This window comes from Mustela nigripes, chromosome 12 (genome assembly GCF_022355385.1).
Source record: "Mustela nigripes isolate SB6536 chromosome 12, MUSNIG.SB6536, whole genome shotgun sequence".
Taxonomy (NCBI): domain Eukaryota; kingdom Metazoa; phylum Chordata; class Mammalia; order Carnivora; family Mustelidae; genus Mustela; species Mustela nigripes.
In genome coordinates, this window is record NC_081568.1 from 86,138,806 (window position 1) to 86,166,510 (window position 27,705).

Sequence of the window (27,705 nt, forward strand, 5' to 3'; positions counted from 1 at the left end):
AAGAAGACTGGAAAAAAAATGCTCAGGGCCCCTGATGGTTTGCCTGTCCCAACAATGAACCCATCAGCCCTACATGTTCTTGGCCAAACTTGGATTTTCATATGATTATACCACTCTGTCAGCCACTTTGATTATTCTGACCAAGGCTAAAACCAAATCCATTTAATTGATTATTCTAACCAAGGCTAAAATCAAATGCAATTAATTGTTTCATATAGCATTTAATTAAGGCTTCTGTTAACATCCCAAATAGCAGGGTAAGGCCAGGATCTAGCTGGTGGTGAGCAGATCCTAGAGGGGACATGTAGGTGTTTCTTTGTTTTGTTTTGTTTTGTTTTTCTTCCAGCCAGCCAGTGTGTGGTCTAAGGCTTCTCTGTTACCAATTGAAATCCACTCAAGAGAGTTTAAACTGACCTGATTTTTGGTATCATTAACCTACAATTATAAGGACAATAGATGGGCCAAAAACCAGCTCTCAACCTCCTAGAAGCTAGCCTGTGGCTTATTTTCCCCACACATAAAAACATTGCACAGTTCATTTTAGTTAGGGATTTGTTGATTTGGATTACTATTATTTGATTTGGATTACATTTTGATATTATTTACATATTATTTGATTATTTGATTACATGATTTGGATTACTATTACATTAGTTTGGTCAAGAATCATGGATTCAAGAATTTAGCCATTACTTGCAGCATCATTTGCCATATATAGCATAACTAGACGGTCAGGTGTTAGAGAATCATGAATTTTTATCATTCAGAATGCACTCAGGTTGTGCTGTTTTGTTTGGTTTTGCTTTTTTAAAGATTTTATTTATTTATTTGACAGAGTACAAGCAAGGGGAGTGGCAGGCAGAGGGTGAGGGAGAGGCAGGCTCCCTATTGAACAGAGAGCCTGTTGCAGGGCTCAGTCCCAGGACCCTGGGATCATGACCTGAGCTGAAGGCAGATGCTTCATTGACTAAGCTACCCAGTTGCCCCCAGGTTGTGCTGGTTTAGGTGTTTTTACACGTTCACATTCAGGAGCTGCTCTTGACATCAAGCACAGGAGAATAGTTAGGGACTGTTTATGGTCACATGAATTTTTCCGATTTCAGAGTATATGAGGATAGCACATTTAGCAGTGGATCAGTGTTTTCTCCACCTTCTGTATGATTCAGGCAGTGGTGCTGGTTCTAGGAGATAGAGCATTAATTGTTCTCTTTACTTCCTGTACTTTCTGGAGTCAAAGATGTTCCCTCTACGCTAGAGTTTTTTCTTTTTATACCCATGAATTTGGTGTATTTTATTTGGATAGCTGACTTCACTTAAAGAAAAATTCCGTACTCACACCCAGATTTTTTATCTGGAAGAGTTGGATCCAAGTGGAATAAGGACATTTTTACATAACTGCAGGGACCAATTATAATACTCACCCTAGTCCACATTGGACACTGTACTGAATACTTGGTGAGAAGTGTACTGAAGCAAATGGTCACTATTTTCCTGTATAGGACCATGTCCCACCAAAAAGCGAATCCAGGTGCCCAAACCAGATTGAATTAATTGTTTCTTTTTGACCAAACCATCACTTTGAGAGGTAGCTTGGCCTGCAGTTTCTCTTAGGGGGAAGAAACATCATGTCAGGAGATAATCAAGGCAAAATTCTGGTATTTCAAAAATAGGTCTGTATAATTCATAACTTCACTTTTTAAAAAAATTTTTTAATCCTAACCACTACCTAAGAAGTGGCTAAGGAGAGATGATCTCTTTGGGTATGCTGCATTCGTTGACCAGAGTGTCTCATTAAAATGTGTGAAGAGGGGTGGGTGCCTGGGTAGCTCAGTCATTATGCACCTGCCTTCAGCTCAGGTCATGATCCCAGGGTCCTGGGATCAAGCCCTGTATTCCCGTATCCTGCTCAGCAGGAAGCCTGCTTTTCCCTCTCCTACTCCCCCTGCTTGTGTTCCCTCTCTTGCTGTGTCTCTGTCAAATACATAAAATATTTTCAAAAAAGAAAGTGAAGAGTTAAGGAATGTAGAGTTACAGATTGTTCTGAATTGAGTGTTCAGACAATTCCTGCTGTTCGGATAGTAGGAGGTGTAGAATGTTGAATAGTAGTATTTGAATATTGACCCATTACAGGTTGACCTTCATGATAAAAGATGTACTATTAGTGGAATATTGATGGTCCCAAAAAATGACATGGATTAATTTCAAGGATCACAGTCATGTGACCAGAGTTAGCCAGTCAGCTTGCAAAAGCAACACTGTAACCTGAAAAAATTTCCAACAGTGATGAAACACTTTTGATAGCTTCAAGGAGTGATCAAAGGTTTGATGTGTATTGTATAATGTGGGCTTCTTCATAGTGGGACAAATGGACCAACTTTTGGCAGGCTCACTGGTTAGCATGCAGGGAAGGCTTATACATCAGGAAGAATAAGTGGTCTATTTTGTGACTGGTCTACACGTCTGTGTGATGATTGATTTAGGTAGCATGCTACGGACTTAAGCAATATTCTAATTTTAGTTGTTTATGCCAGCATATCTTAACTGTAAACATCTGAGTGATTCAGATTCTCTGAGCAGCAGCAGCAGCTTCAAAGTTCATAATCCCAAAGAATTACTTTTGTTATGCTAGTCTCTAGTTTTCAGGTGATCTACGAGATGACTTGGGACATTGGCAAGAGTCCAAGAGGCAGAAAAAACATAAAACGTCTGGTGGTTAAGACTTAACTTAAGGCCAGTGTTGTATTTTTCTTTTAGCCCATTATGACACTGATCCACTTGGTCTTCCAGAGTTGTTGAGGTGGGATGGCTGCTGCCACCCAGTGGACACTGTTCTCTTTCCTCTTTTAATGCAGTTGAATCGGCACTGAACCAGACCTAGGCATTTAGGGGACTATGATTTGAGAGCATTATTGAACCAGGAGCTTGTTATACTGTCAGGGAGGGGAATAAGGTTTACCCCCAAAAAGGCAGCTGCCACTTCATACAAAACAGATGTTCCAGTGGCCAGGTCAGCTGCATGCTCAAATACTTTCCATTTGATCAAGAGCTGTAATGGTCCCCCTTTTCTGTTCTTAGTTTGAGTTCACTTTCATTTAAGAGCTCAGTAGGGCAGGAACCATATACCCTTTAAAAAAGGGGTGTACATGGCAGGCACATGGCAGTGCTGTACTGGGAAATAGCCTCCGAATATTCCACTACTCATCAAATTTTCAAACTATATCTCTGACCCCCCCCTTCTTCCTTCTGGGGGCCTATAGTGTTTTTGCTAGACTACCTGGAAGGGGACAGGAATTACCCATCATCCTGTGGTATTTCCTGAATGGAAGAATTTTGAGCATTTTCAGTATAAGTATGTAACAGTTAGTACAAGGTTAAAACACAAAAACAATAGTACATTGAATTGCCCTAAAAGCCTCACCTGCAGGATCACTTAAATTTGTCTTTCCGATTGCTGAATTTTCTTTAAAAATTGGGGCATCTTTTCTTACTACAGTAAGAAGCACAGATTGAGAAGTTTTGTACAAGCACTTCAGGATTAAAATCCAAGCTTTTGGGAGATTACATGATTTCTTCATCTGTGAATGTGGGAAAGTACAGGGTGGAGAAGATAACTCCTTTGGGGACTGCATGCATGGTTTGTAGGCATATTGTTTCTCTTCTGATTCTTCAACCCATGGTTGATGTTGTTTCTTCTGTGTACCTTCTGGCTTCAGCACAGAAGGGCCTTTCCTGCCCTCATGTACCATGCTGACATATTTTTTCCCATATTCCTCAATATTTTCAGGCACCACATGCTTAGAACTGTCTCATTCCTCATGGGAGTGGGTAGATGATGACTTGAGCATGTGTTTCTCACAGAGTTATAAAAGTTTGTCCCTTTCCTTAAATATCAGCATACTTGACATTCTCGTCAAAGCTGCTAAGGTTGATATAGTGGGGAGGGGAGGGACCAGGGAGTATAGAGGGCACAGAACACTTCCACTCTAGAAGCTAGGTTCTGCATTTGTTTTGTTTTCAGGTAGACCGTAGCCTTAACAAATTTTCTTCTGATGACTTTTTAATCTTTGTAAAACTCTGTAGCCTCATTGCTGTCCTCTGTTTAATCTTTGGAGTTGTATTGGCTTAGCAGCCACAGCCATGTTGCCTTTCAGATGGGACCCCATTGTCCTAATAAAAAATCCCAGTGTTTTACTTGGGAGAATTACCAAACCTAAAGCACTTTTGGATACCTTGTTTCAGTTCTACTCTTTGCCAGTTGAGTAGACCCTTACTTTGAGGGACCCTTACTTTCATTCATGACTTGGATGACAGCAGTTGCTGTCAGAATCTTGAGAGTCTTTGCCTATGCCCTAACGCAGCCTGGAGACCCTTGTATTTATTTTTTCCAGAAAATTAAGCTCTGTTAGTGTTACATCCTCACCACCCAGACTGTTAGGGGTCTGTGAATGTTTTTCATCTTACCCCTACTTGAAGGCCTACCATAGTAACCTGTTACTGTTTCATGGATACTGGGTGAAGATATGAAATAATCAAGGGGACTTTATTTTTCATGGCACAAAAAACAGCATGAGGATGAGGTTGGGGGCAGTACGGGAGCAGCATCAACAAGTCCCACAGTATCAGTGTGGAGGAGCCCGATGGATGACATGGTGATGTGCAGTGGGTTTACATTGCAATGGAGAGACTCTGCTCATCGTCCTGGAGGTGGTTGTAAATAAGTCCAGCCCAGAGTCAGGGCACTTTAAGAAAAGGTTCGAAGTTTTGATTATGATCTTATCAGATTAATGGGTTAATACTGAGAAAGAACAGTAACCTTTATAAAAAGTTGTTACAAACACGTTATGGTTTTTATAGATAGCTAATTTTTAAAAATAGTTTTTTATTTACTTACTTTGTTAAAAGCTTTTATTTAGGGGCACCTGGGTGGCTCAGTCTGTTAATGTGTCTTCCTTTGCTTGGATCGTGATTCCAGCGTCTGGAATTGAGCCCCGTGTGGTTGGGCTGCTTGCCCATCAAGGAGCCTGCTTCTCCCTCTCTCTTTGCCTCCTGCTCCCCTAGCTGGTGTGTGCATGCATGCTTGCTTGTGCTCTCTCTCTCTGACAAATACATAAAATCTTTTTTTTTTTTTTTTTTTTTTTAAAGATTTTATTTATTTATTTGACAGACAGAGATCACAAGTAGGCAGAGAGGCCGGTAGAAAGAGAGAGAGGAGGAAGCAGGCTCTCCGCAGAGCGGACAGCCCGATGCGGGGCTCGATCCCAGGACCCTGGGATCATGACCTGAGCCAAAGGCAGAGGCTTTAACCCACTGAGCCACCCAGGCGCCCCTGACAAATACATAAAATCTTAAAAAGAAAAAAAAAAGATTATTTGAGTGAGTCAGCATGAGCAAGGGGCAGGGGGGAGAGGCAGAGGGAGAAGCAGACAGATATCTGGCTGAGCAGGGGCCCCACAATGTGGGGCTTGATCCCAGGACCCTGAGATCATGACCTGAGCTGAAGGCAGATGCTTAACCAACATAGCCATCTAGGGGCCCCTAAAAATAGTTTTTATACATTTTTTTTTAAAGATTTTATTCATAAGTAATTTCTCCATCCAGCCTGGGACTCAAACTTAGAACCCTGAGATCAAGAGTTACATGCTCCACTGACTGAGCCTGCTAGGTTTCTCCATATAATATTTGGTAATTTTTAAAAAACATTTGTTTTGGGGAAGAGGAGTTTGGAAATAAATCTGAAGAACTTAGAATTTTAGCTTCATTTGCCATAACTTTCTGATACTAAAGAAAACCTTGAGCTATTTATATTTAAATCAAGTAATATATGATATGGAGTTTCTACATTTTGTTATGTAAGAGAAGTACACTATGTTTGCCTTGTTTCCCTTAGAGTGGCATTTTATTTTTAAAGTTTTTGGGTAAGTAGATGTCGCTAAGCTCTTTCAGAATGATTTCCATTAGACAAAATAAACCAGCAATGGAATCTATCTTAATAAGTTACAGTTATGTAAATTGAAAGTAACTACAGAATGTTCTTAACCATTTAGAGTTTTTGAAATAAATTAAGCCAGGTTCTGTATGTATGTTCACCTGTGGGCTTACTTTGTTTCAGTCGTCAATAAATTTTGAGAAGCATTCTGAAAACTTTTCATGGACAGAAAATCGTTATGATGTGAATCGTCGACGACACAACTCTTCAGATGGCTTTGATTCTGGTATTGGACGTCCTAATGGAGGTAAAATTTGCTAAGAAATAAAAGTTTAAGGATAATTTTCTTCATGTTCTTTTAAGAATGTTGATATGATTCAATATTTAAGCAGAACCATCTTTGAATTTATAATACTTTACCATTATTAAATAAAGGTAATTTTGGAAGGAAAGAAAAAAATGGATGGCGGATGCATGGAAGAAATGGTACTGAAAACATAAATCATCGAGGGGGATACCATGGTGGAAGTTCCCGTTCTCGTAGCAGTATTTTCCATTCTGGAAAAAGCCAAGGACTACATGAAAACAGCATACCTGACAACGAAACAGGGCGGAAAGAAGACAAGAGAGAACGCAAACAGTTTGAGGCTGAGGATTTTGTAAGTTTCTTGTAGTTTTAATACAAACGAGGTTTCCGCAAGTGCCATTTTAGTCTCAAGGCTTTCTCATGAGATTTTGTCATTATGGTTCATTCTTCATAGAAATCATACCAGACAGGTTCAATTTTTTTTTTTTTTTATTTTTAAGTTTTTATTTATTTATTAAAGATTTATTTATTCTAGAGTGGGTGGGTGCATGCATGCTTGAGTAGGAGCAGGTGAAGGGCTGAGGGTAGAAAATCTCAAGTGGATTCCCTGTAGACTGTGAGTCTGTTGCGGGGCTGGATCTTATGACCCTGGGATAAATTATCTGAGCTGAAATTTAAGAGTCAGATACTCAATTGACAGAGCCACCCAGCTTGCCTGTCCCCCCACCCTCCCCCCCAGGTTCAATTATTTTTAATCCTTACCTTTGTGAGGCTCTTTGTTTATATAATTTTCCACTTTCTCCTCCTACTTTCCTGTGTTGTGTCTTATGGCAAGATCTTTTAAAAACTTTGATTTCTAAAACACTTTTAAGCTTTTGGAAAGAATTTTTCTTTTTTTTTAAAGATTTTATTTGATAGAGATCACAAGTAGGCAGAGAGGCAGGCAGAGAGAAGGAGGAAGGGAAGCAGGCTCCCCGCTGAGCAGAGAGCCTGATGCGGGCTTCGATCCTAGAACCCTGGGATCATAACCTGAGCCAAAGGCAGGGGCTTTAACCCACTGAGCCACCCAGGCACCCTGAAAAGAATATTTTACCAGTATGTTCTGTTCAGATTCTCTCTTTTTAAATAATACTTGATTATTCATACATTGCTCTTAAGCTAATTCTGCGATAACTCTCCTTATCTTTCAAGTACTATATTCCAAAGTTTATTAATAGTCAGAGAAGGCAAACTAATTGTTGACCTAGGTTCGATATAATTAGAAATGTTAACTCTACTCTTGGGGTGCCTGGGTGGCTCCGTCAATTGAGGTTGAGCGGTTGAGCATCTGTCTTCGGCCTGGGTCATATTCCCAGGGTCTTGGAATCGAGCCCCACATTGGTGTGCCTGCTTAGCGGGGACTGTGCTTTTCTCTCTTCCTCTGCCCGCGCTTGCTCTCTCTAAAATCTTGAAAACAAAAAACAAAACAAATCGCAAGAAATGTTAACTCCACTCTTAAAAACAAGTATGAACTGAATGCCAGGGTGACTTAACAGACTTGTTAAGCGTCTGTCTTTGGTGCAGGTCCATGATCCCAGAGTCCTGGGATCAAGTCCCACTTTGGGTTCCCTGCTTGGTGGGGAGTCTGTTTCTCTGCCCCTCCCATGGCTAGTGCACGCTCTCTCTGTCTCTAAAATAAAATCTTAAAAAAAAAAAGTACAAACTATTCAGAAATAATTTTCTTAATTTTTCCTTATTTTTAAGTCTCACTGTGTGGGTGGCTATCTAAACACTGTCCTTCTCCAGTTGTGTAAAAAATCTAGTGTAAAATCTAGTGTAAAATCTTATTTATCTAGTATTTTTTGTTGTTCATCCCTGGTAATTTATTTTTCTGTATATACACTCATTTTTCATTCTGTATCTATTTGAGTGTCTCTGTGAATCCAGCTGTCAATACATAGAACAAGGTAGCAAAGTGCTTACTTAATCTCAGTGAATTTCTATTCTGTTAGATACGTTCACGACATAAAAAGAAGTAATTAGTATTTTGCAGAGAATTTAGGTAAGAAGTGACTGGGTGGCTACTTGGGAGGTCAGGAGAGGTTTCTCTAGGGAAGTGACATTTAAACTGGGATATACTTGTTAAGGAGTGAGCTTTGTTAAAACTGGAAGGAAGAGGAAGAATTAGTGCAGAGGCCTAACTAAGGTTGGGAGTGAGCTTGTAATGTTTAAGGGATAAAAGTTAGGTCAGTAATGGATAGTGATTATTAAACCAGGTTAGAGAGGTAGCAAGAGGTTTTGATTGATTAGGACTTTGGCAGTTGTTAGGTTTTCACTGCTGAAAGGTGAGGACTTAGTGTTTAATTACAGATGCAGTAGGAGGAAGCCCTTTTGGAAGAAAATCATTTGATCTCATTTTAATTTTTTAGAAGACTTTCAGTTATTGGATCTTGAATGGATTACAGGGAGAGCAGGGAGACCAATTAGGAAGTGGTTGATGATGGCTTGACTTGGGCAGCTATGATTAATGAAAATAATATTTTGGTTATGTTTTGATGGTAGTTTGGGTGGAGGGTACAAGCAAGTCAAAGAATTTGATAGATTGGATTTGGGCAGGGGAGTAGTGAGAGAAAGAGAACAACAAAATAATATTCAAAGGTCCTGTAGTGAAGTAACTTTGGAATTGCTATGCCTTCCCATTTTGGTGGTTCATTTTTCCCATAAGATAGAATTTTTATAATATAAACAAACAAGGAGTGGTCATAGTATGCTCTCAGTGTTACAGAGGTTAAATGAATAATGCAGTAAATCACTGCAAAACAGGGTTGTGACACACAACAAGCATCCAGTGAAACCTTGTTGCTGCCATTACTGTCTCACCCCCACTTCTGAAATGGTGATCCCAGCCCTGAAGATAGATAGACTTACAAGGTAATTTCTAATGCTGTATTTTTTAGAAATCACCTATAGCTTCCACCAAAGTCTTTTGATACCTTACTTAGTTTGTATCGAGAAATCATACTCGTATGCATGCATACTCTTTTGGGACTTTACAGTAATGTTAACAGTGTTAATAGTTCACTTTCGTGGGTAAGTAAAACACATTAGGATTCCTTTTATTCAGCATGTTAAGTACCTTTAAGGCAGTCTGTGTTGCTGGGTAATATGGAAAATATCTGCCTGGAAATTTAGGATTCTGAAATTCGTTTTAGAGAGCACATTCATTGCTCAACTCAGTTTTTTAATACCCTGTGAATTACTTGTCGAAATAAAAATTTGTACTTTGAGTGTGTTAACTAGTGCATCCAGCAGTGAAAACCTAACAACTCTTGCCCCAGTGAGTAGTATGATTTTTCTCTTCCTTGCTCTTAACCTTAGGCTGAGAGGATAATTTTTCTAGTTGGTGCAAAGATGACATTGTCTTATGTTTTGCTCTGTTTTTTTGTTTGTTTGTTTGTTTGTTTTAATTCACATATTTCTTTCAGATAGTTGAGGATAAGAATATTTATGTATTTATTTTTAAAAATACTTTATTTGAGAGAGAGGAAGAGAGAGAACAGCCAGAGGGAAGAGGGAGCAGCAGGGAGCCCAGTGTGGGGCTTGACCTCAGGACCCTGGGATCATGACCCAAACAGAAGGTAGCCGCTTAACTGACTGAGCCACCCAGGTGCCCCAAGGTTAAGAATATTTGTTTGCCCTCTAGAAGTGTGAGGATAGTAACATTCTGATGGTTAGCAGAATAAGTTGGAAGTAAGGTTTATGAATAGTCTTTTAATAGTTAAGTGTTGATTGTGCATACCACGTGTGTGTGGTTGTTGTTGTTTTTTTAATTAATTTATGTGAGAGAATGTGCTGAGTGTGTGCCTGAGAGGGGGAGTGACTGGGGTGGGTAGAATCTCAAGCAGACTTCCTTGCTAAGTGCGTGCTAGGACCCTCATGGGGCTCCATCCTCGGACCCATGAGATCATGACCTAAGTTGAAACTGAGTTGGTTGCTCAACCAGTTGAGCCACCCAGGTGCCCCTTCAGTATGGTTTTGAGATTACTTTTAAAAGGTTTATTTATTTATTTTTTTAAAGATTTTATTTATTTGACAGTGTGTGCGTGCCCAAGCTGGGGGTGGCAGGCTCCCTGTAGGATCCTAACATAGGTCTTGATCCCAGAACCCTGGGATCATGACCTGAGCCCAATGCAGATGTTTAACCAGCTGAGCCACCCAGGTGCCCCTAAAAGGTTTAATTTTAAAATATGTGGTCAGAGGGGCGCCTGGGTGGCTCAGTCTGTAAGTGTCTTCAGTGTCCTGCTCACCAGAAAGCCTGCTTCTCCCTCTCTCACTTCCCCTGCTTGTGTTCTCTCTCTTGTGGTGTCTCTGTCAAATAAATAAATAAATAAAATCTTAAAAAAGAAAATGTGGGCATTGTGACTCTTTGTTTTATTCTTTTTATTCTGATTTCTTTCAGCCGTCTTTAAATCCTGAATATGAGAGAGAACCAAATCAGAATAAATCTTTAGCTGCAGGTGTATGGGGTAAGTGATTTTTAATCTATCTTTGAGGGGTATAAAATGTTACTTGTAGGTTCTACTTTTTTCTGTTTTTAAAAATATATAGCCTGGAATTAATTTACTCTTTTAAATATGTTTTTGAGTGCTCAGCTACATAAAAAGGTAGCACTTAATCTTTTACAAACAAGATACTGGGATAGAAAGAGTTTGATGTGAAATACTTGATTTGCACATATTAGTACCATTAAGTATACTCGTGAGTTTAGTTTTTCTTTGTAAGGGTTGTAAGTTAATGTAATCAATGTCATTTCAAGAGCAGCCTGATAATCTAAGGAAACAAAAACTTAGTTTAAATTAATTTTTAGTTTTTCGCAGTTGAAAACTTACTTAACTGGAAAGATAAGTACTTCTAATCGTGTGACATAAAATTAATCTTTTTACTTAAGAAAATGGTTATACATAGAGAGTATTAAATAATTGTATAAATTTGCCTATGGAACTAATCTGTGTTTGAAATTATTTGCCTTTTTGATTGTCAAAGCTTAATGACATTTTTTGGGTAATAACTCCCTTTTCATTAAAACTGAGTTTAATTTGATAGCATCTTAAAGAAGATTAAACTGCACTCATAGTATAAATCAGACAGCTTTTTAAAGATTCAAGTGAAGTTTAAAATAATGGAAAAATTTTAAATACGAAGATTTGATACCTGAAAAATTAATTATTTGATGCTAAATTCAAAGGTGATGAATCCACTTTGGAACTTATACACATGTTCATTTGTATTTTCCTATTGAAAATTATCAACTTACCAAAACAAAAGGATTGTGGCTTGTGATAGCATACTAGTCCTAATGACGAAGGCATTATTTTAAACTTTGCCACTTCCTCTGCTGTTCTTTATTGTATTTATGGGGTGATACTCTGGGGAGTTACTTTGTTTTCTTTTAATCTCCCGATTTATTTAAGGGCTTTTTGAGGGTGGGGGTGGGGGTGGCAGGACACTGTTAGAACCATGTGAATGGCATTGTTTTTTCTGTATTGCAAATTAGTATTTCTACCACTCTCCCCAGGCCTACACGCCCAGACACACACATACCCAACCAAAAAAATCTCCCAAGCTCCTCTCTTAGGTATGTTTCCTTATTATTCAGTTTTTCTGGGAACAGCTGATTGCTTAAGAATATAGAACCACCTGGAAGGTGTTAAATAGAATCTCTAAGAAATTAGGAATAATTTGGATTTGATTAGAATGAAAGTAAATAAAAAATCAATGTCAGTGAGCATTTGTCATATAAAACTACCTGTAGATACGATTGGTACTGATCCTTGGTTAATTTAATAATTTTAGAAATGATTTAAAGGCAAATACATCTTTGAAAATATTGAGAATAAAATGTATTAATATAAAGATTTTGGTTCTACTGTTTCAGGGTTGGTCTAAGGATTTTGAGCACTAGTTGAAAAGATGTTTAAAAGGAAGATGTACTCTTTACTGTGCCTTAGGTAAACTAAGAAGTGTGTCTGCATTAGAAAAAAGAAAATGGTTAATTGTGGCTTGATCAACTGTTAAATTCCCAGTACTTCCCATAGAATACAATGAGATTTTCATTGTATTACACTTCATTATTCCTTTCTCACTTCCCCTTCGGGTTCCCAAATACTGTTTCCCCATTGCAACATTTAAAATAACAATGTTCCTGAGGAAGACATGAGAGAATTTTAGGAAAGACTTCAATAGAACTTTTCTAGTGCTACTTCCTTCAGGTAAGTAAAAATTTAATAACAGAATGTAATATGTAATAAAAAACAAACTAGGTTGTCCCTGAAACTGTCCTTCCATAGATCAGAAATTGCAAGAGTAAACAGTATCCCAACTGGGGAAAAAAAAAACACCTTGAGGGAAAATAATTATCTTGCTTAAAATACAGTTACATAAGTTTAATTCTACTTAGAATTTAATCAGCTTTTTTGGAAACACCTTCATGTAGCTTTTATCTGTGACTTCTTTATTGTTCTGATCTTAATTAGGATCACTGTTCTTAGGTACCTAAGATTAATGCTTACTAAATTAATCTATCTCTAGGTCCTTATTAATTTAAAACTAAAAGAAAAAGGTACTTGAGTGTGCCTGTGACAATTTTAAAAAAGTAAGTTGTGTGACTGATTTATTTGGGAGGTGAGAAAGAGAAAAAACGATGTGTATTTGTATGCTGTTTGAGACACAGTTTGTGACTGTTGATACGTATGTTTTCAGAGGTCCTACTGGCTATTTTTGTGTTGATGAATTATGTCAGCAGTACATTACAGGCAGAGGCTAACATTTAGTACTTAGTTACTAAATAATGAAAAATTTCATTCACTAGTAATTAACTAAAGCATAGTCGTGTTTCCGCCCAGCATTTATTTTTGTGTCTGTTCCTTGATAACTTGATCTTTCCTGATTTTTGCTCATATTTGATAATGCTACTTAAGGGTACCAAGGTTCATTTTTAAGCATTTTTATTTGTTTAACTTTCTAAAAGCAAATTAGTGACTATTTGTTAAGATAGGTTATTTTCTATATAATAAGTATAAAAATCTGTGATGGCATTTTAGAGAATTCCAGTGATATTAGCCAAAAGCATCAGATTGGGTGACATGATTCTATTGAATTAGATCATGATGACAACCAGTTTTATTTTTCTTTTTAATGAACTTTGTAAATAGAGTTAAGAGAAAGGAATAATCCTTCTTGAATTTCTTTGTAAAAGCATTTAGTTGGTAGTTTATGTGTGGAAATGGCTCCACTTTATGAAAATAGTTGTTAAACTGTAACAAGAAGAAAAAGGTATTGCAGCGTATCTTCAAGGTTGAGAAGGGAAAATTAGTAAGATTTTATTAGACGTTTTGACAAGTAAATTTCAGTGGGTCAGAGTTAGAAATATTATTTATTCATCATGTAAGTTACTCTTTTGAGAAGTGTGAGTAATGTAGGGGACCTTGTTCAGGTAAAACACCATACACCCCTACTCTTGGCATAAATTACAAGTTAATGAATCTCATTTGTTTGAAACTCCCATTACTATAAATCAAATCAGGTATGTACATTAAATTTAAAAAAATTGAAAACCAAAAAGATTAAAATAGCATCAATTTATATAAATCAGAAACAGATTTTTGTGCATTAAAATTAGTGTTCATAGTAGGAATTTGTCTTAATTTGCTGTGGTACAGATTGAGTTTGATATTTGTGTATTATTGTGTCTTAATGTAACTAAATTTCCTCTTCAGAGTAGTGTGAAAATTTCTCGTTTAATTCACCCATTTGGCTCTTTTGCTTTTGTTCAAATTGCCTCTTCTCTTAGATCAAGATAATAAGGAACCTAAATCAGTAACTTAGCATCAGGAAACAGTGGACTTTGACCTCATTTGATAGTATGCACTTAAAACAGGCTTCTCATTCAGAACATTTAGTTATAGGCCTATTTGTAGTATTTTTAGGTGGGGATGGTAAACATTTTGCAGTATTTGGCCTAGTCGTACTTTAATTTCCATTTTTTCCACTAGTATAATATAGTGATTAAGGGTATTTGCTTTTGAATCAGATAGACCTGCGTCCAAACATTAGGTTTTACCTAATGGTTATTCAGACTTTGGGCAGATGATCTGAGTGAATTTTCTGTGAGATGAGGATGATCACAATAATCTGTAATGAAAAAAAATTGTTAATATTGGATAAAATATTTAAACTGTGTAAAATCGATCTTTTATAAAATCCTTGATCACATTACACGTGTAATGACTGTTAGCTAAGTAATGTTCAAATCTAGTAGATTTTAATAAATCTAGTAGATTTATTAAAAAGCAAAAGGAATTTTTTTTCTTTTATAATATGTATTCATTTGACAGAGAGAGACTACAAGTAACAGAGCAATGGAGAGAGAGAGAAGGGAAAAGCAGGCTCCCCGCTGAGCAGAGAGCTCCTTGTGGGGCTTGATCCCAGGACTCTGGGATCATGATCTGAGCCGAAGGCAGAGGCTCAACCCACTGAGCCACCCAGGCGCCCCAGCAAAAGGAATTTTAAGTGAGAGATCAAAGAATAGACTGAATCAGAAAATCCATACAAGATACCTACATGGAGAGTAGTGAAAGAGGATGAAAAATTGAGATGTCCTCTTTTAACTGTACACGTTTCCAAATTATTTTGTCCTACAGATAGCACTATTTAATTAAAACTTTTTCTCCAAAGAATTGAGCTAGTCCTCCTCCCACCATTGACTTTGTATTTAAGGAAAAAGATTATTATATTCATAGATCTTAGGAGAGCATAAATAACAAGATAATAAAAGGATATTTAAGGTCAGTTTTTGTCAGATTACAGTTTGTGAGGATACTGGAAAATGATGGTATGAAAATCTTAAGCCAATATTTGTTGCATTGTATTCAGGTGTTTTTTATTTTTATTTTTATTTTTTTAAAGATTTTATTTATTTGAGAGAGGGGGAGAGAGAGCAAGAGATCCTGAGTAGGGTGAGGGACTGAGGGAGAAGCAGACTCCTTGCTGACCAGGAAGCCTGTCCTGGGGTTCCATCCTAGGACTCAGGGAGCATGACCTGAACCAAAAGTGGATGCCTAACTGACTGAGCCACCCAGTATCTCTGCCTCCAGGTGTTTTAAACTTATATTTGAAAGAGAATACCTGCTTATATGAGCTTGAGATAATAAGGTCATGTAGAAGAAAGTCCCTGAGATGACTTACTTTCTAGTTTTTTTTTTTTTTTTTAATTTAAGTGTTAAAGTCTTTAACCAGTACGTAAATTTTGTCTTTTAAATAATAAGCAGTTTGGGTTTTTTCATATCATTTACTGGTTGACCAAGTAAAAAATGAAGAAAGTATAGAAGGAAACATTGGATACTGTTTGAATCCAAAAGCTTCAGTACTTGGAAGATTTATGTCAGGAGAATTTGTAGAGAGAATCTGAACAGATGAACATTTGGCCTTTGAACAGTGCAAGAGTTGGGAACCTTGATGCCCCCTCCCACCTAAGTTGAAGATCTATGTATAACTTTTAACCCCCCCAACTTCTAATAGTTAATTATTGTTTGGAAGCCTTATACTCTTAGTACAGGCAATTAACACATATTTTGTATATTACATGTATTATAATGTTTTTTTTTTTAAATTTTATTCACATTTTAGAGAGCACGAGAGGGGGGAGGGTCAGAGGGAGAAGCAGACTCCCTGCTGAGCAGGGAGCCCAGCGTGGGACTCCATCTTAGAACCCTGGGATCATGACCTGAGCCGAATGCAGGTGCCAACTGACTCGAAACCACCCAGGCGCCCACATGTATTATATATTAAGTTCATTGGAGAAAAGAAAACCTGCATATAGGTGGACTGGTGCAGTTCAGACCTTGTTATTCAGGGGTCAGCTGTAATACAAAGTGAATATAAATGACTCGAATTAAGTTTGGCAGTTAGTGCTCTCATCATCATCACCCTTCATATTACTTTTATGATACGATTGCTATTAACATGTTCTCATTTTTATTTTTATTTATTTATTTTGAGATAGAGCCTGTAGGGGAGAGGGAGAGAATCTCAAGCAGACTTGGAGCCTGACGAGGGGCTCTGTCTCAGGACCCTGAGATCATGACCTGAACTGAAATCAAGGGTTGGGTGCTTAACTGAGCCACCCAGGCACCCCAACTTTCTTGTTTTTAAATGTCAGGCTCTCTTTATTCAGGACCATTGCACAGGACACAAGTTAGTCTGTATTATGTTTATTTCTGTCACGGTTTTTCTCCATAATGTTAAATCAATCTAAAATTTGATATATAGCATTGAAATATAATTGGAAGCATATTGTAATGGGATAGCATTTGACTTTTTTGGACATTTTTTCTAGTATTTTTGTAAAAACTTCACAGTTAACTCTATAATAGGAACTGTTTTTCATTTTATAGATGAGAGAGTTCATAAGATTGGAGCAGGATTCTATAAATTTGGTACAAAGTACTAGTTCTTAACCTGTACTATAATATTTGAATAAGAATGCCCAATCAATGCATTAGCACTGTGTCTATGTCTTTTCCCTCCCAAATCCTATCATCTTCCTTTAGGTACCTTTATCATCTTTTACTTTGTTACTTAGCCTTCTGTGATTTATTTCTTAGGCTTCACTTTTCTTCTTCTCCTTCCTCCTTTCCCCCCTTAAATAGGCTTCACACCTGATGTGGGGCTTGAACTCAGGACTCTTGAGATCAAGAGTTGCACGCTCTACTGTCTAAGCCAGTCAGGCATCCCTTCACGTTCTTTTTTTTATAGTGTCTTCTGCCTTTGCACTGAAGGCCTTTTTGAGGAAGAATCCAGAATATTTCTTGCTCTAGATGTGTAAGAATCTAAATTTAGGAAAGTGAATTTTGTAGTCAGGAACTACGTTGAGGCTTAAAGATAATATACCTGTTAGCTTATCTATTCTCTTTCTCTTAGACCTTTTAATTTTAATTATTTATGCACAAAATTATTTTTCCCCTTGAACATTCAGCCTTCCATATGGGATCATTTTCCTTCTTCCTGTGGTATATTGTTTAGGTTTTCCTTAGTAGGGATCTTTTATTAGCAATTGATCTTTGAACAAATTTTTCACTTCTGCCATGATGGTTTTTTCAAGTCCTGTTTATAATCCAAGATTTTGTAAGGTTGATTAGTCCCATCTTCAGCATTTAGGTTCTGTTGTGGATACTCTAAAGTTTTTTTCTTTACTTATTTCTGTGGAAGTGTAGGTTGACATCACCCCTTGCAGATGACCCTTTTCCTTTTGTATTTGTTATCTTCCTTCATTATAGTAATATTAACATAAGGACCTGTTTACAAGGTAAAGAAGAGAAATGTGTCCTTAATAGGCCATATTAAACTGGAAGTGCTTTTCAGCATGTTTGAATTTTTTTATTTGCGGTATACTGATAGAAGTGTCCTTTGCTTTAACACTTGAATTTCTTTAAGATCTTGGAAACTTTCATACCTTTTGCATTTTCTAGCACCATTCATATCTGATTCTGAGATTAATTAATTAATTAATTTAAAGATTTTATTTGTTTATTTGACAGACCGAGATCACAAGTAGGCAGAGAGGCAGGCGGGGGGGGGGGGGGGGGAGGGGTGAGGAGCAGGATCCCTGCTGAGCAGAGAGCCCAATGCGGGCTGGATCCCAGGACCCTGGGATCATGACCTGGGCCAAAGGCAGAGGCTTAATCCACTGAACCACCCAGGCACCCCCCAAATTTAATTTAATTTAGAGTTTGAGTACCAGGCTGTTAAGAATTTCTCCTAAATTTGAATTTTAAGTTTTGCTAATTTAAGTAATCTTTTTTTTTAAAACAGTTTAATTCACACTGTCATCATGTATTTACCAGAAGCAATAATTGCAAAATTTAAATTGTTTAGTGTTATTTCTGGCATTCTGGATTCACGTGTTTGAGATCTATATTCTTAATTTATGTTTTGTTGCCTTGTGTATGTTCTTTAGAAAAGTTATATATTGCTGAGTTAATTTCTGTGTTGTGTGCCTGAAGATTTCTTTCTTAGCCTTTATTTCTTAGGCCTTTAAAGGCCTCCGAGAAGTTGGAATGTTTGCCTTAGTAGGTGAGCCATGTGTTTAACCTATGGGAAGATTTGCTCTTTGCTTTTGGTCCTTGTTCTTTTGTACTTAACCATTAAAATAAATGAAGTATCATACCATCTGTATATTTTGAGGAGTTTGAAGCCTCACATGAGCTTTGAGAGGATCTTTGTGTCCTTACTGATCCCTTTGTAGTTTAATTTTTGAGGTAATTTAGTAGGAAGTTTGGTTTAGTTTGAGGTTGGGTATCCTCACAAACATGTAGGCAACTCAACATCTCACAGGATCTGTCTTACTTAATATATTATGCTAATTTTGATTTAGATTTTCTCAGGTTTCTCCCCTTAAATTCATTCTTTTACTCTAAGCTCTCCAACTATGAAACTGATACTTTGAGAATTTTTCTAAGGGAGGAAAGACATACTTCACCACAGTAATTGTGAACATGCTCACATGTAATACCTACACTAACTGAACTCTAGGGGTATGTATAAACTAAACTTTGTGGGCAGTCTTTCATATTTTAACAGCTGCAGTTTTCTTGAGAAAAAGGTTTGAGTTAGCAGCTATTTTCCCTAGTACTAGCTTCAGAAGGATTGCATTCATTGCCCTGTAACTTTTGCGTAATACCTTCATTGTAGTTAGGTGGCCAATAAATATTTGAATGACTTAGTATTGTGAAAATAGAATTCTGTTTTCTGTTAGCCATAACATTAGTAGACATTTAGAAATAGAGGGACTATAGTTCCTTGCTTATTGATAATGACTTATATGATGAGATGAGAATGAGAAGGAATTAGGAAAAATGTCTTTTTAAAATAGAGAAGGCAAAATAAAATGTACTTTATCTCCCAAATCTTAGGTGCAACTAGGGTGAAATTTGCATTTAAAAAATTTAAAATATGTTAGAATGTACGTTAATCTTGGTTTAGTCATAGTTAACATTTGAGGCCACTCTTGAGCTGAAATCATGTTACTTGACATTGCTCAATTCTTGCTATATTCTGTTTGATTATGTTATAGCTTTATTTCTGAAACAGGAATATAGCTTATACTTATTTAGCTTAATTATTTCACCCAGGCAGCAGCTATTATTTCTAAATATAATCAAGGTTTGGAATATGTTGTTTTTTTGGTGGTTTAATTTTATGTGTGTAACTCTTGCTCGTGCTTTATTTATGCAGAATATCCTCCGAATCCTAAATCTAGAGCTCCAAGGATGCTGGTCATTAAGAAAGGTAATACAAAAGACTTACAGCTATCTGGATTCCCAGTGGTAGGAAATCTTCAGTCACAACCAGTTAAGAACGGGACTGGTCCAAGTGTTTATAAAGGCTTAGTCCCTAAACCTGCTGCTCCACCTACAAAAGTAAGTTCTGAATTGTTAAAATGCAAGTTTTAAGTTGGTACCAGTTGAGTTACTTTAGGAAAAGAATGTTAAAAATTTTACACCAAAGTGAGGGGGTGGTTGGTGGGGTGCTTACTTCAGGTAAAAAGAGTTGGCTCATTGTGTGTCATTAATTTTAGTTACCTTTTAAATGGTGTGTGTGTTTGTCCATGTATATGTTTCTTGTTTCATTAGTAGTAAATGAAATCTAAAATTTTGTGTTGCCAGATAAATCTGTGACTTGTACTTAATAATGTATAGTGCTGTTTCCTTGATGTTTAGTTTTAGGGTTTTTTGTGCTTCCACTTGTATTTTATTGATAATAGACAAAGCAAACCTAACTTGAGGTTAATAAAACTGAAAAAATAGCAGTGCAGCCGGATGTTTTTATCTGAATGCCAGGCTTTGGTTTTATTTGCAGAAAAAGATAAAAGAGAAATATGTAGGAATGATTAAGATGTAATATGAAAATAATTGTTTTATGAGTTGCATGTAGTCATTTTTTTTTATAGGGTTCACTTTGTTGTTCTCAAAGCTGTTTTTGAAACACATTAATGTTTGTATGTTTTTCTTTAGCCTGCACAATGGAAAAGCCAAACTAAAGAAAATAAAGTTGGGACTTCTTACCCTCATGAGCCTACATATGGCGTTGGCAACTTCAATGCTTTTAAATCAGCTGCCAAGAATTTTAGTCCATCAACAACTTCAGTGAAAGAGGTATGTCATCTGAAATTATTCCCGAGGAATGCAGCATATTTTAATCATGATAATTAATAGTGGACAGAAGGTATAGATTCATTAAATGAATACATTAAAATGAGATTTTTTCCGCTCTTTCGGAAGACTTGGTTCAGATACTTTGCTCTGCGCTAGTTGTTTTTGCACTTTTAAGTAGGAATAATTCAAATATTTTAAAACAAATTTCACAAGTATCCTGAAATGTAGGGAAAATAATACAATGAAATGCCCACTTAACCATCAGCCACAAGCGCAGATTTTTAAAATAATTATGACAATTTGAATTTTGACGTTTGTGATAGTTAATGCTATGCTGTAAGATTGAATCTTGACTGAAAATGAGGATTTGTATCATATAATATTTCAGGGATGATGGACATTTTATTAATGTTAACACTCAAGGGGCCAGACAGAAGAGGAAGAGAAAGATGCATATTTTAGGGACTTTGAATGCCAAGTAGCTTAAGTATCTCTGTCATTTGACCAAGTTTCTGAAGCTTCTAGACCAGGCACTTCCTCGATTAGTTCACTAATCATTTGTTTCTATGTTGCTCCACTGTAAATTGCTCTATGTACTGTATTGGAACATCGAAGCCTATCATTTACTGGTTTTCATTTACTGGTTTTTAGTAAACCAGTAAATTCAGAAATTTAGAACTAGAATGAGAGGACCAGCATTCTCAGCTGGTAATAGATTCCTTATGGTCTGTGGACATTATTGCCAACAGGCATTACGGTAGTTTTCCTTGGCTAAAAATCTCTGTGTCACAGAGATTTTAACATCCTATTTTCTGTTGTATTCCACTGTTAAAACAAAACACCAAAAACAAAGAACTCCAGTGCATGTCCCTCTCCACCTCCCTCCTCTCCTACCGCAAACATTTTCCTTGGTGAAATCCTACCTGATAAACTGTGTGTATCTCTTTGTAAATAATTATAAAATAGATTTTATTGGAGTTACTAGAACCTTAGAACTCTGTGGAACACAGATTTAAAAACCAGGTATATGGGCATATTTAAATAGGTTTGGGTTTTGTTTTATTAAAATTATATTTAAGCTTTTAATTTAGAATAATAGTTGTTAGTAATATCAGACCTTAATTGTTTTATGGGATAAGAAAAAGATTTTTTTTTTTTTTGAAGAAGGTTCTTTTGTTTACTCATTCAGTGGGATAAATAAAACAGGGATAGAGAAAAATAGACTTTAAAATCAATTTTGTATTGTGAATAGGGTGAAATAGGAAATTGTAGTTATTGATATTGTCTATATATTTATTAATATTTCTATATTTTTTTCTTAGTGTAATCGCTCAAATTCCTCTTCACCTGTTGACAAACTTAATCAGCAGCCTCGTCTAACCAAACTGACACGTATGCGCACTGATAAGAAGAGTGAATTTTTGAAAGCATTGAAAAGGGACAGAGTAGAAGAGGAGCATGAAGATGAAAGTCATGCTGGCTCAGAGAAGGTATTGAATTAGCAGTAACTCTCTGTTTGACATTAACATGTCATTGAAATATTTGGGCAGATATCATTGAAGACCTTTGAACAAACTTTAATCAAAATGGTCATCTCCCTGAAAGCAAGGCTAGTTTACTATTTATATAAAGAATGACTTCTTTGGGGCGCTTGGGTGGCTCAGTGGGTTAAGCCTCTGCCTTTGGCTTGGGTCATGATCTCAGGGTCCTGGGATTGAGCCCCACATCGGGCTCTCTGCTCAGTTGGGGAGCCTGCTTCCCTGTCTCTCTCTGCCTGCTGCTCAGCCTACCTGTGATCTCTCTGTCAAATAAATAAATAAAATCTTAAAAAAAAAAAAAAGAATGACTTCTTTTCTGAAATAGCTTTTTATCATTCTATTGTTCTGTGCAAAAATGTTTTCTTTGTTGTCTGTCTTGCCTACCTTCATCCTTTGTATTTGCCTTTGTTGAATAAAGTGAAGACATAGAGTCAGAAAACTGTGGGTATCCTTCGCAGCTTAGTTTTATATCTTCTGAGAAGTTCTCCTAAATTTAATGATTATAATACTTATGTATTATATCTGGAAATCTAACCAAAATCTATTAAAGTTTCAACAGCTGTATTTTCTAACTCATTCTTTTTTTTTTAACTCCCTAAAAATCAGGATGATGATTCATTTAATTTGCATAACAGCAATAGTACTCACCAAGAAAGGGACATAAATCGAAACTTTGATGAAAATGAAATTCCACAGGAGAATGGCAATGCCTCTGTAATTTCCCAGCAGATCATTCGGTCTTCTACCTTTCCACAAACTGATGTTCTTTCCAGTTCACTTGAGGCAGAACACAGGTTAGTATTCATTTTTACTTTTTTCTCTGCATGTTTTACATCCAGGATTTTGAGTTTAGTATAGAAATGTTGTAATTTATTTAACAGTTTCATTGGGCTGTTTACCACAAATTTCCCTCATTTTAAGTGTACAGTTAAGGTTTTTGGTGTATTCAGAGCTGTGGAACTGTCATCACATTCTGATTTTATATTTCTGTCTCCCCTAAAAGAAAAACCTGTGCTCAATTGCATTTCTCCCTTTTCCTCTATGTCCTAGGCAACTACTAGTCTATTTTCTTTATAGATTTGCCTTTGCTGGATATTTTATATAAATAGAACCATATATTTGGTGTTTTATGTCTGGCTTCTTTCATTCACTTAGCATAAGCTTTCAAATTCATGTTGTAGCATGTGTCACTACTTTGTGTGTCTTTATTAACAGTACACTGTATGGCTCTATGACATTTTCTTCAGTTTTGATGGGTATTGAGTTGTTTGTATTTGGTGAGTATTCTGGATAATGCTACTATAGGATCATTTATGTACAACTTTTTGTTTGGACATGTTTTTGATTCTTTGGGTGGGTGGATATCAGGAGTAGAATTGCTAGGACATAAGCGCTTCATTTTGAGACTCCCAAGCTATTTTCCAAAATGGCTGTACCATTTTACATTATCATCAACAATATATCAAGGTTCCAGTTTCTGCATATTTTGACCAACATCTGTTACCATCTGTCTTTGATTAAGCCATTCTAATGGATATGAAGTGGTATCTTTTTGTGGTTTTTAATAATGCATTTCCCTTAAAAATTAGTGTTGACTGTTGAGTATCTTCATGTTCTTATTAGCCATTTGTATGTCTTCTGTGAAGATATATCTGTTGAAATTCTTTGCCCATTATTAAATTGTATTATATGTCTTATTATTGACATGTGTAAAACTTCTGTGTATATTTTGAATACAAGTCCTTAATCATACATAATTTGTAGAATTTTTTCCCATTCTGAGTTGTTTTTTCACTTTTTCAGTGGTGTCTTTTGAAATGCAAAACATTTAACCTTTGATGAATCATTTTTATCAGCGTTCCCCATTTTATTTTTTTTTGCATGTTTTGTGCATGATGTGAGGTGTAGGGGTCCAACTTAATCTTTTTCCATGTGGATATCTAGTTGTCTCAATATGTGATTTATTTTTTATTGCAAACTTTCAAGAGCACTTTGTGCTTCTGTTGTTATATTCTTTTTTTTTTTTTTTAAAGATTTTATTCATTTATTTGACAGAGAGAGATCACAAGTAGGCAGAGAGGAGGAAGCAGGCTCCCCGCTGAGCAGAGAGCCCGATGTGGGACTCGATCCCAGGACCCTGAGATCTTGACCTGAGCCGAAGGCAGCGGCTTAACCCACTGAGCCACCCAGGCGCCCCTGTTATTATATTCTTAAAACAGTTTTTAAATGGGTAACCCTTAAGTGAGTTAGTCTAAGAATTGAAGAGTATTAAAGTCTAGAGTGAACTTTTATGTTTTTTTCTTCCCATGATTCTAAAATTAAGAGCAGTATTTTGGTAGAAATGATTTACTCTTCATGTGGTCTTGGAATAAACCTTTGGCTCATTGCTCAGAGGGGAACCTGCTTCTTCCTCTGCTGGCTGCTCTCCGTTTGTGTTCTTGGTTTTTTTTTTTTTAAATGTTCTTTAGGACCAGGCTCAGTGTGGAGTGATACTTCTTAACAGTCTCTGTGGTTGACTTGACTTTCTGTTTAGTTAGGTGTTATTTCTTTTAGAACTTCTTTTAATTCTAAGACAGTGGGTATGTAGGCTATACCTACTGTGGAATAATTTTTAAAAATTTATATTAAAGACCCCTTTATATGTTTGTCTTTCTGGCCCAATTCATACATTATTTTTAATTTCTATGATGGTTTTTGTTCCCCTTTACCAGATTATGTCTTGCTCTTTTTCAATGTGGCTATAACTATTGTGTTTGAGAATACAGGCATTTGTTTTAATTTTGTAATCCTCCTATACTAATTTGGGCTTCCTTTTACCTAAAATAATTTATTGGGTGTATGATAAACGTGAATGCCCATTTGATGAGAGTTAATTTAACTAGATTAGTTGTAAGCTAACTTAACTAGGTAGTATCTTTAAATTTAGTTGTGTGGGCAACTATATTTTGTTACTCTGCATTTAGTCTAATGAATGGATCAGTAACCATACTTTTTATTTCCGCCCAAAGGGTAGGATTTCTTTACCTCATGAGATTTGTGACTCTTACTGTAGGCTGAATGCTGGCTGCAGTGTCATATGTGCAAAAACTAGCAAACCTTAATTCCTTTTAAAAAAGATAGGCATAAATAGACATTTTAGTATTTTTCTAATAGAAATATTGTATACCTCCTTTGAAGCTGCTCTTCTGTAGTATGGATATAATTCATGAAAACTATTTATCTACTGAACAGGGATCCTTCCCTGTGTCTCTCTCTCTTTTTTTTTTTTTTTTTTTTTTTACAAGTAGTGTTTGTGTGAGCCACCTGGGTGCCTCAGTTGGTTCAGTGTCCCAACTCTTGATTTTGGCTCAGGTCATGATTTCAGGGCGGTGAGATCAAGACCCTTGTCGATTTTTGCAGTGAGCTAGTACCCATATGAACATCCTTGTATTTATATCCTTAAACATTTATGTAAGTGTGTTTATAAAACAGACTACTAGGAATGAAGTTGATTGGTCAAATGGCACACATAATTAAAATAATCAGATTCTGCCATGCTAGTACCCAAAGATACGTTTTCCAGTTCCCATTCTCACCAGTAGTCATTTAAATATTTCTAGTCAGACAGTTGATAGAAGAGAACAAGTCTTGTGCAGAAGTGTACAAACCAGATGTTCTAATGATAGTAAAAGATGAGTTCTCTTTTAGGGAGATACAGCATATAGGCAATAAAAGAATAAAGATAAATTACCTACTTGTAGAAACTGTTAAGGCTGTAATAAAAGTTGAAACTTAATAGTAAAGTTGAAAGTTAGGACCTTTTTGTTTCGTATTTGCCTTCAGTATTTTCTAGCAAAAGAAGGTTGAGTCACAGTTACTTAGAAAGTACTCTTATGACCCCAATACCAATAATGAATGATTTAGTGTTGTTAATTCTTCATCTGCAGACATAGTGTAAAAAGTGTTTCGGTCGTTTCTTCTTTGGTTCATGGAGGTACAGGGAAGACAGACTTGTCAAAACCATACCTCGACAGATTTTGGTCTTCTGCTGACTACTAACGGGAGAAAATAGAATAGAATTGAGGAACTAAGCCAAATAGAGCCAAGAAGAAGAGATCTAAAATTGGAATAAACTCTAGGAGGGTTGGTGAGGAACCCATGCTACATGAAGAGATTATCAGTGTTGACTACCTGAACACACACACACACACATGTATATATACACACACACATATATGTGTGTGTGTATATATATCTTTTAAAAAAACTTTATATTTAATGTTGCACATGCTAAAAAGGATTCCAAGTCAATAAAAAGAGGACATAACCATTTTAATTTAAATTTCTTACCATGAGTTTTCTTTCTGCTTTGTATAGTGTAAGTGTTCTACATTAATACATTGTTTTTTTGAGGTAGCAAAGGTAATGCCTTCTTTTAGATTTTGGGTTTTATTTCTCTGAAAATGGAGTGGTATTTCTTCTCTATGGCTTCAGATTTCCTATGAACTTTGTGATTCTTAAGTTATGTGCATATTAAGTACTTAACATTGGATGAATTTAATGAAGCAGGTGTCAGTGATATAGTTTTCAAGGATGACAATTCTTTGTTCATATGTATAATCTAAAATATAAAATGAAAAATACATGAAACATAAAATATTACAAACCTAGTTTTGTTGTCAGGTTTCAGTATATCATCATCATAGGATAGCGTGAACGTTAAGGGTGGGGGATAGTTGTTGAAAGCATCAAATGAGTGCCAAAGAAATTCAAGGGAGTTTGGGATGATCTCCTGACTTTAGTACCAGTCAGAGTAATTAAGAGCTAAATCTTTAAAGGTGAGACATTACTAGGACAATGAGGGTGTGAAATGGATATTTAGAGTTAAATACATACCTGGTTTGTTTAGGGCCAGTGAGTGAGCTATCTTGAGGGAGTGTGTAGTCCTTAATGGAATTAGAATGAAATTGAAGAGCCAGGGCCTTAGAGATCTATTCCAGCTTCTTTATTGCTTGAGATGAAGAAATAGCTCAGAGAAGTGGCTTCTGTACCTGTTTATGATAGAGTAGGAATTGTGACCCAAGTCCTCTGCTTCTAAACCTATGTTTTTTCAAATGTAAGAAATGTGAATTTGTGGTCATTGGTGTTAAGGAGTTTGTTCTTTAGGAAGTGGAAAGCAATTGGAAACACTCAGCAGAGTATTATGAAAGTGTAAGGTGGTGTATGGGTGACTTGGTAATAGTTTGAAAAAGCAAAGGTGTCCAGATCACTATCACAGTATATTACTAACTGTGGAGCAAAGTATTTGTTTTGAAAGCTATTCCAGAAAGTTAACAGTTATACCCACTGGAAGGGAGGGGAAATGTGTGAGATTGGACATTTAGGTATGCTTGTCTTTTATACAATTTGAAATAATTTGTTTCATTTGCATTATTGTTCAGTAAACTTGCAGTTAACTAAAGGATCTAGCAAAAGCAGTTAGATTGTTTTACCTATCTAGATCTGTAGGCTCTGAACTAGGTGACATTGGGAATGGAAATGCCATTCCATAAGAAGTCATCTGAGTTGAAGAGTGAAGACACTGTTGGAAAAAAAAAGTGTTAAACGATTAAAAAGAATGAGAGAAATAGTATAATTGACAGTGATTTTGTGACATTTTGGTCTAGAGGGTTTGGTGCAATATAAACTAACTTGGAAGGAGGAAACCAGAATTCTCTTTGCTCCTTTGCCATCAAGTAAGCCAGTTATTTTACTATATTGTCTTGA

General features: G+C 36.3%; 1 protein-coding gene across 2 annotated transcripts in view; it reads left to right on the forward strand.

Moving 5' to 3' along the window:
• The window catches only part of GPBP1 (GC-rich promoter binding protein 1), a 76,070-nt gene that overhangs the window by 40,280 nt on the left and 8,085 nt on the right, over positions 1-27,705 (forward strand). The window contains exons 4-11 of one of the 2 annotated variants that reach the window (XM_059417903.1): positions 6,110-6,233; positions 6,362-6,585; positions 10,672-10,738; positions 11,788-11,847; positions 19,503-19,687; positions 20,282-20,422; positions 21,745-21,912; positions 22,567-22,754. In XM_059417903.1, the coding sequence (XP_059273886.1) occupies positions 6,110-6,233; positions 6,362-6,585; positions 10,672-10,738; positions 11,788-11,847; positions 19,503-19,687; positions 20,282-20,422; positions 21,745-21,912; positions 22,567-22,754 (1,157 nt within the window). The remainder of the gene's footprint in view (positions 1-6,109; positions 6,234-6,361; positions 6,586-10,671; positions 10,739-11,787; positions 11,848-19,502; positions 19,688-20,281; positions 20,423-21,744; positions 21,913-22,566; positions 22,755-27,705) is intronic. The other variant, XM_059417904.1, reaches the window with a different exon arrangement.